This window comes from Quercus robur, chromosome 2 (assembly GCF_932294415.1).
Source record: "Quercus robur chromosome 2, dhQueRobu3.1, whole genome shotgun sequence".
NCBI classification, from domain to species: domain Eukaryota; kingdom Viridiplantae; phylum Streptophyta; class Magnoliopsida; order Fagales; family Fagaceae; genus Quercus; species Quercus robur.
In genome coordinates, this window is record NC_065535.1 from 59,417,993 (window position 1) to 59,427,133 (window position 9,141).

Consider the following 9,141-nt stretch of genomic DNA (forward strand, 5'->3'; position numbering starts at 1 on the left):
CCTAAGTGGCCTAGGCCTAGGGCCGGCCCTGAAACCTTCCTCTAGATTCAGAGGCTGTATGGGTGTCAACTCTTAACACGTTTCCAATGGCTTTTCCTATATGCAGAAGCACTTCAGCATTATAGTATTCAATCGGGAGTTCATTGAGCCTTACTTACACTGCAATGGAGGAAGTGCTCTTCAATAAACCAAGGTCCATTCATGAGAACAGCTTCATAGTCTTCTTTTAGTGAAAGCCAAACTAGAAAGAAACCATGCCCCAAAGCCACATAGCCCAATCTGCTCGCAGGTTTCCACAAGGATAGGAGCCTATTATGGAGAAAGTTGAATCCAATCGACTTGCCATAGACCTTCACAATGATAGCTTTAGCCATGGAGTGCGAATGTGCTGTTTAAAATCTTTGGATAACTTAACCGCAACTAATCCTTCACGCAGTGCCTCTACTTCCTCATCTGAATCCTCCCCATCCTTCATGGGATCTCCAAAACTAAAGGCCTGCATATAGGCACTTGGTATCTCACCAACAAGTTTGTCCTTGAAGGAATCCATTCTGTTCCACTGCCCATACCCATTGCTGGGTGATGATGGACCCAAATCCTGCCCTTCCTAAAAACTTGCATGATTAACATCCTTCACTTTCTTCTTACTACGTGCCAATTCCTCCTGTTCATCCCCTGAGAGAGCTTTTTTCCATTTTGGCTTATAAAGAAGTAATTTTTGTATCATATAAGGAATTAATGGGGTTTCAAATCTTCCTTCTTATTGTTGTAATTATCCAATTATAAAAATAAATTAAAACAGGTTTTTAATTATAAATTACTGTCCATCTTTAAAAAATTAAATAATCATTTACAATGATAACTACCTTTTATAATGAGGAAATCTCTTGGTAGAAAATAAATTTAGTCAGATATATATACTGGTTATTGATTGGGAATGTAGAAGAGAAAACTCAGTTATATGTTGATTTTGCTTTTGAAGCAAAACAAGAGAGTATGTGGTTTTTTTGTTAGTTTAGTGCAGAATAGAAGATACCTCTTCTTTCTTTGTAGGTTTGTTTTAAAATCCAAATCATAGTTTTCTATGACATCAAGCAAATGATGATTTTTTAAAATCTTTCTTTTTCTTTAATAATGTGTGTGATTATAATAATCTGATTCTTTAGTACAGATTTTGTTTATGTATGTAGTATGTACTGTTTAGGCTCAAAAGCCGTGGACAGAATCACGGCGGCCACTAGCACTGGCACATAGATTGGGGCCGGGTTGGCGCTGATTGACATGCCACCAGGGGAACCCGGCAAGGCTGGTGGGAGGAAAGCATGAGGATGTGCCTGAAGAGTCCATGGATCACACCTCTTTTATTTCTGAGTGCTCAGATTACATAATTTGTGGCTTTGTTCTAGTTAAGCTGTTATGTAGTTCCATGAGTAGTTTTTTTTATTTGAACCCCACTACATTTTGCTGGCTGAGTTGTGAAAGAGGCAGGCTTTTTGGTGAGCTTCAAAAATCTTTTGTATTGAAATACAGGCTTCTTAGATGAGTGATGGGTTTATCATTCATCTATCTACTGGTGTGATACTGACTTGCAGAAACGCCATCCATAATTTTTTCCCTTTTGAATGGTTAATTAAGGCATCAAATTTTTAGTCAAAATTTTTATTTAAACAATAGACGACATCTAATAAGACATTTCCTGAAATTGTATCTAAACTATTCTCGAATGCATGAAGAATCATCATCAAAAGTCAAAACATGTTTTCAAGAACAACTTTTCTGAAAATAAATCCTGTAAGGAATGGTTTCATGAAAATTGTTTTCTATATTTTATGATGTTATCTATAAACTACATGCAACATTAAAAATTTGTAAGCTTTTGTTCCTTCGTAAATACTTGAATAATAGGTTCAATGAACTTGAAAGACGTGTCATAAATTCAAAGATCCCGAGTTTCGTCCCATACGTTATCAAATTATGGGATTTTCAGGATATCTCATAAATAGAGATTATATAATAGTCTAGTTGCACAACAACTAAAAACAAAGAAGATATATATATATATATATATATACATCCCAATGAGCGACCTGTCGTTTACTCAAAATTTCAAGATCCTGACCTATGACTGAGACAGTTATGACTGAGAGTTGATATCAAGCAATATATCTGCACAAGCTCTGTTCCAGAAACTATCCACTTTACATTTCCAACGCCTTCTCTCTCTTTCCTGATATCTCTTCCATTTTCAAACTTTGCAAATCGATGGCTTCTCTGATATCTCTTCAGGGCTCTGGAAACTCCATTATCGCTTCCCACTTGAGACCTCGAATAGCACCACAACCATTGGCTCAGCTCTCTCTCAACCCCACACCATCCAAACCTCTCTGCACCTACGCACTACCCAATGCCAACAACTCAAAGGCCTATCGCCGCAACAGTGGTGGCGTCTCTCACCGCCAAAGCACCAACACTCAGTACAAATCCCCCCCTGAACCTTCTTTACAGTCACAGAGTAACAGGAAGAAGAGCCACTCGAATGAGCAAAAAATGAACGGTGATAAGCTTAACGATGAAAATGAGAGTGACCCATTGCGCGGTGACCCACCAAATGTTGATTTGATGGGTTTGTGCGAGGAGGGAAAGGTTGAACGAGTTGTGGAGTATATGGGTCAAGGTGTTTGTGCTGATTATGGTGTTTTCTGTGCGTTGTTGGATTCATGTGGGGATTCGAAGTCGCTTCAAGTTGGGAAGAGGGTGAATGAGTTCTTGAAAAGGTCTCCGTTTCGTGGTGATGTCGAATTGAATAACAAATTGATTGGGATGTACGGGAGATGTGGGAGTATGAGAGATGCACGCCGAGTGTTTGATAGAATGTGCGAGCGGAATATGTGTTCATGGCATTTGATGATTAATGGATATGCAGTGAATGGGCGGGGTAATTATGGATTGTTGTTGTTCGAGGAGATGAGAAAGGCGGGGTTGCAGCCCAATGGCAAGACCTTTGTGTTCTTATTGGCGGCTTGTGCTAGTGTAGAAGTTGTGGAAGAAGGGTTGATGTACTTTAATTTGATGAAGAATGAGTATGGAATTGTTCCAGGGATTGAACATTATTTAGGGGTTATTGATGTTTTTGGGACTTCTGGTCATTTGAATGAAGCAGAAGAGTTCATTGGGAAGATGCCATTTGAACCTACAGCTGAAGTTTGGGAGGCTCTTAGGAATTATGCAAGAATTCATGGAGATATAGAACTTGAAGACCACGTGGATGAGTTGTTGGTTAGTCTTGATCCTTCTAAGGCCATTGCTGATAAGATCCGAATCCCCCCTAGGAAGAAGCATTCTGCAACTAATATGCTTGAGGAGAAGAATAGGGTGAGTGAGCATCGGAGTACTGGCTCTTACAAAGGAGAGGGATATGAGAAATTGAAAGGTCTGAATGGGCAGATGAGGGAAGCAGGTTATGTGCCAGATACAAGATATGTACTTCATGACATTGATGAGGAGGCAAAAGAGCAGGCCTTGCAATATCATAGTGAGCGTTTGGCAATTGCTTATGGTCTGATTAGTACACCGCCACGGACAACTCTTAGGATCATTAAGAACCTAAGGATCTGTGGTGACTGCCACAATGCAATAAAAATTATGTCAAGAATTGTTGGGAGGGAGTTGATTGTTAGGGATAACAAGCGGTTCCATCATTTCAAGGATGGCAAGTGCTCTTGTGGGGATTACTGGTAAAGTTATTAACACCTTGATGTCAGCGCTCATCTCATGGGTTGGCTACCAGGTTTTCCTTCAACACACAATTGAAGTTCCTTGTAAAGCTCATTGCTGCAGCGAGAAAATTGGAGAAAATTTTGATAGGAGACTTGCTTGTAAATGTAATGCATTTTTTTTCATTGTACATTATGTTTGTATTGAGATTCAATTGCCTTGTAACTAGAACCAAGTTCGAATTGACCAATCTGTCACATGTTAACTTTGCAGTAGCATGTCTTTGCATGCCATATATTAACGTTTATGAATCCTGTTTTCCTTTGTTCTGCTCCACCCTATTTATCCACCTGATATTTTAGGATGGCAGATAATTGAGATGGTGCTATCAGACTTTTTAATAAGATTCAGACTGGGCATTCACCATCATCTGGTCCAATGTTGGCTCTTTATGATTGTTCAGTAATCCATATTTCATCAGTGGGACGGTACCATTCATACTGGCAGTAATTACAGTTGATCAATTAGAGTTATATGTGTACTGAAATCATAAATGTTCCCTATGGAGTTCCAAGGGTACTGAAATCAGAAGGTATGTTCTTTGCTGTCCCTTCAAATGAACATAAACAATTAAACATCATCCTCCTAGATTTCAATTACCCCTTCAAATGATTGCCTCCAGTATCTGTCAATTTTCCAGCACCAAGGATGCAACAGTTGATTTTTATTGCTAAAAGATAGCGGTTAATACATTTGGCCAAAAAAATAAATAGATAAAAGTCATACAGGCAATTGAATCCGTTGGTTTCAATAGACTAATGACTGAAAAAGAAACATTACTGAATAGAAATAAACTTCTCAAGAGAATTATCATTATTCATTTATAGCACTACATCAGAGTTGATTTTTTATTGATCTTCTAATATGTACACCGTATAGTGATTCTGTTATTGAAAAATACATCATGCTTTATGGAAACAGTGCATGAGGTAATCTGAATTCTAATCATGTTAGCTACCTTAAGGATCATACCCTCATATAATCTGTGAAAATAGACCTGAGGTAATCTGAATTCTAATCATGTTAGCTACCTTAAGGATCATACCCTCATATAATCTGTGAAAATAGACCTTGAAGGAGGTCTATTTTGAGGGATTAATCCACATTATATGATATTATACATCTTCAAAGAATGGGATGTATGGATGAAAAATGACCTATGAAGCTCCTGATAACCTGTGTGAGAAAGACTGGTCTCAAGTTTAAAATGGCTAAGAATGTTATCACGAGTGAAGTGATGATGATCGGCTAGTTCTTTTATTGGAAACCACTTCAATTACATCATCTCGTGATGGAACTCTCAGGTATGCTTTCATAAGATCATAAACAGTAAATCCAATTGCCACAGATGGTACAACCTGAAGAGAATACCAAAACTTAAGTATCCTGAGAGACATGATATGATAGAGAAGACACAAAGACAAGGTTTCCCACCTTCAAGTAGTTGATGCTCAGCCCTGAAAATAAATGCTTCCATCCTTGTTTTTGAGCAATCATAACAAGGGTTTCTATTGTTCCTTTCATCTCAGCACTCTTTGATGCCGAGAGCCGTTGAACCTGTTATAATGATTGTTCAATAGTTAGTATTTATGTCCCACTTTCAGATATAATTCAAAAGAGCATTGAAGTGATTAACCTGCATTTGTCTCCTGACAACATCAAGGGGGTATGTGAAGGTCTGACCCAATAAACCTGCAACAGATCCACATACAAGCTTCACCATAATATTTTTCTTTTGCTCCACAGGGACATGGCGTTTCATCTCCTCATAGAAGTAAAATTTCAAACCAGCATATGGAAAGATTCCATAAAGTGATGGAGCTGACAATGCAGTTCACATGTTAAATGTAAAAACCTCCTAAGGATGTTAATTAAGCTGAGAAATGGAAAATGGCATTATAACTTAATTCAAGCTGTTTAGAAATGCATACCCACACCACGATATAGACCTCTGATCCCAGCCTCTTTATATGTCTTTGAGAAACAATCAAGAATTCCTTTATAAACTAGTTCATTTTTAATTGACATTTGAGCATTCAACTTCGATGAACCAACAACCTACATCATCAAATACAACATGGTTGACTTCTTTTCACAATGAGTGTAAAGAGCAACTAATTCCTTATATAATCCAGTTGTCCTTCTGACCAAAATACACATGAGAGGAGCCAAACACAGTGGTTATCTGTTGCAGCAATTTTAAGTCCCAGAACTTGTGCTAAAGGATTTTGGCACCTCTCCAGTGACCTCCAAGTCATTTAAGGTCAATTGAGTCAATTTCCAAGAGTGCACATGTGCATGCATGCATGAGAGAGAGAGAGAGAGTTTAGTTTTTATTTTTAATTATATTACTTACCTGATAAGCCAATTTAGTCCGAACTAAATCAAGGGGATAGGTAAAAAGCACAGCAGTTCCTCCAGCAAATGATCCTGCCACGAGATCAAGCACAGGGCCTCTCCCTATGTCAGGAAAAGTGACTATTATCCATCTGCGGTATTGCTCATAAGTCATGTAATGCAGCGCCGCATAGGGAACAATTCGAGCAACACTAGCCCCATTCCCTCTGTAGATAAATACCACAAAAGAATTTGTTCAAAACAAAGCAATTCAGAAAACACCCTCCACAACAAAATGACAATGACTCAGAGATCCACCTGTAGAAACCCCTAACCCCTTCCGTCTTTGCAATCTTTTTAAAGGAACCAAAAAGCCCTATGCTTTGGAATTCTTCCCTTCTGGTCTGAAAAAGGGTCAATGAATAAGTTCTTTTTCACTTTCAAGGATTATCTATCTATCACCGGATCCAACATTCCCCAAAAGGAAGAATCAATGAAAGAATCCTGATATCTATCAGAAGATGGGTGAAGTAGGTAGAGGGAGAGAGAGAGAGATGCCCGATTAAGCTTTAAAACTAGTAAAGCACATTTTACTTATATGGTTTGAATTACAGTCTCCAGGACTTCATTGAGCAGCTCATGCATAGACAATCCTTAAAAAGTAAATTTTGCATATCAGCCTCTATTTTATTACAAAGAAAGTACATAATCCCCCCACCCCCCCCCCCCCCCCAAAAAAAATCCAGCCAGGCTGTAAAGTTGGATTGTTTTGTTTTTGCATTTTTCTCTGCTTGATTCTAGTTAATGCTCACAATGTAGTTGCCCCCTTGTAATCGTTTCAATAAAAAATATATATATATATATATATATATATATATATATTTGAAAAGAGAATCAGATTATTCCAAAAAAAAAAAATTACTACCTCAATTACACACCATCAGTTAATTTCAACAAACCCCCTACATAATCCATCTTCTTAACTTATTGAATCCCCCGGTTTCCATTAGCTCAATTCAACTCCAGTCAAACCTACTCATATTCATAGTCAAACATGAGTCAGAAATTCAGACAAAAACCCATCAAAGAAAACCAAATATATATAAAGAAAAACAAGAAAACCAAATTCCCAATAAGCAAAATAAACATTATTAACAGCCCATACACAACACAAGATAATAAAGAATCATAATGAAACCCATTGCCAAAGAGAAGAAAAAAAAGTTGAAGTCAATTAAGTACAAACCTGAAACAAAATCTTGACACGCTCGAGAGGTGCAACCACACTCTTGGCAATTCCACCAGCAACCCCACCAGCAACTAGCTCCTTTGCAAACACAGGCATGGCCTCTATAACCCCATCAAAGAACATACCCATCTCTCTTTCTTCTCTCTTCTTCTCCATTCACCAATTATTGTTTATGGCAGACACAGAGAGAGAGAGAGAGAGTTTAGAACAGTGGCAGTAAACAGAGGATCGGAAAAGAAGGATTGATGAAACGTATCTGTAAGATAAGGCGTGTGAAAAGTTGTGGTTTTTATATGTTTTGGACATCTGACAAAGTTTTTAGTTTAAGTTCAGTTTTTCAGAGCAGCACACCACGGCTTCCTACATTATTTTATTTTGCGTCAAAATATGACAACTCTTTTTATTTTATTTTTTTAGACAACTCATTGGTTGTTAAGGTTTTTTTGTTCCTATTCTAATTTTTGCCTACAATTATAGTGGCCTCCTTGATTGGAATCAGTGAAGGATCTAACAATCTCAGCCGTCCATCTTTTTTTACTGCTTTTGCTTTGTTACATCATAGTTGATCTAGTAATAGTTTATTATCATCCAACAAGCTTCACCCCAAAATTTCTTATTTGACAGAAATAATTTACTAATTGAATTATTAAAAAGAAAATTGGGACCCTTGAACATTTTGTGCTGATTGGGTTCCTCCAATAAAGCATGTGTTGTCGCAAAATTCCTTTCGTATAAGTAACAAGTGCTATGTAGTTGTAGCAATCACAATAGAATTTTTTGGCTCAAACAAAAGTCAAGAATCTTGAGGTCAGTCGGTATTATCCAATTCTCTATTGGCAAAAAGAACCTAATAAGTTCCGTAATTAGGTTTCTATCAAGAAAAAAAGTTCCGTAGTTAGGTTTTATCCAATTCGGATTCCCTTGTTCTCAAAAAAAAATTCGGATTCCTTTGGTATCTCATATTTTTATTAATTTATTTATTAAATGTGAGACAAAAATAAAAATTGATTACTTTTAACCAAACACGCAAGTCTTTCAATCTTTCTTCCCTACTTATTGTAAACAAAAATAATAAATAAATACATCATCTCCTTTAAGATGAAAATGAATCATTTCATCCTAAAAATTTTACTTTTTAAAAATTTAGAAATGTAGATGATATTTAACCTTTCAAATTTTAATGTGCATGTAAAGTAAAATCTTCACACCAAAAAGACTTTAATATTCAACGGAGATGATAAGAGCATTCGTAGCTTGTGCAAATTTTTTTGTTTATTTTAACATAAGAACCTACTTTTTCTACTTTACATACTCTATTTTCAAAACACCATACATCAAATTATCTATTTTACATTACATTTCATTAAAATATCAATTTTTCTTGATTTTTTTAATTGTTTCTCTTTCTTCACACACAACTATCATCTACTCTCTTCCTTCATTCTCAATATATGTAAAAAAATAAAATAAAATAAATAAATCAAAAGAAATAGTATCAGTGTAAATTTACACTATTATTATAGCAAATTTGTAAATTTACACAATTATTCATGGTGATATTTGTCATTTTTAGGCAAAATTGTGTAAATTTTATACATTTTTCTATTATACACGAACTAATGTAAATGCTTTGACAATGACATTAAAAAATTAATAGTGCATTTGCATTAGATTTTTTCCATTAACCCACTAGTTTCTTTAAAAAACCTCAAAAAAAAAAAAAAAAAAAATCCCCTAACAACTGTATTCTTGCCAACTTTCAACAAATAATCAAATAAGTT

The 9,141-nt window shown here is 36.2% G+C and overlaps 2 protein-coding genes across 2 annotated transcripts; one reads left to right on the top strand and one right to left on the bottom strand.

The window, feature by feature from the left end:
• The first annotated feature begins 2,125 nt into the window (after nucleotides 1-2,125).
• On the top strand, nucleotides 2,126-4,044 carry LOC126714254 (pentatricopeptide repeat-containing protein At2g15690, mitochondrial-like). The gene has a single exon (XM_050414307.1). It carries the CDS (start codon nucleotides 2,263-2,265, stop codon nucleotides 3,736-3,738), a length of 1,476 nt encoding a protein of 491 aa, XP_050270264.1. The 5' UTR covers nucleotides 2,126-2,262; the 3' UTR covers nucleotides 3,739-4,044.
• A 514-nt stretch (nucleotides 4,045-4,558) lies between these two features.
• Nucleotides 4,559-7,741, bottom strand: LOC126714255 (mitochondrial carrier protein CoAc2). Its single transcript, XM_050414308.1, has 7 exons — nucleotides 7,358-7,741; nucleotides 6,430-6,515; nucleotides 6,131-6,338; nucleotides 5,706-5,832; nucleotides 5,411-5,595; nucleotides 5,209-5,331; nucleotides 4,559-5,132 (listed from the first exon to the last, which is right to left on the bottom strand). Exons 1-7 carry the CDS (start codon nucleotides 7,514-7,516, stop codon nucleotides 4,998-5,000), a joined length of 1,023 nt encoding a protein of 340 aa, XP_050270265.1. The 5' UTR covers nucleotides 7,517-7,741; the 3' UTR covers nucleotides 4,559-4,997.
• Between the last annotated feature and the right edge of the window lie 1,400 nt (nucleotides 7,742-9,141).

Excerpts from the sequence above, each read along its gene's own strand:
- LOC126714255 (XM_050414308.1), bottom strand. The coding sequence starts at position 7,516 with ATGGAGAAGAAGAGAGAAGAAAGAGAGATGGGTATGTTCTTTGATGGG. Across the intron at positions 5,833-6,130 it reads GGACTAAATTGGCTTATCAG|GTTGTTGGTTCATCGAAGTT; the intron begins GTAAGTAATATA and ends TTGATGATGTAG. Across the intron at positions 5,596-5,705 it reads AGGTCTATATCGTGGTGTGG|CTCCATCACTTTATGGAATC; the intron begins GTATGCATTTCT and ends CTGCATTGTCAG.
- LOC126714254 (XM_050414307.1), top strand. The coding sequence starts at position 2,263 with ATGGCTTCTCTGATATCTCTTCAGGGCTCTGGAAACTCCATTATCGCT.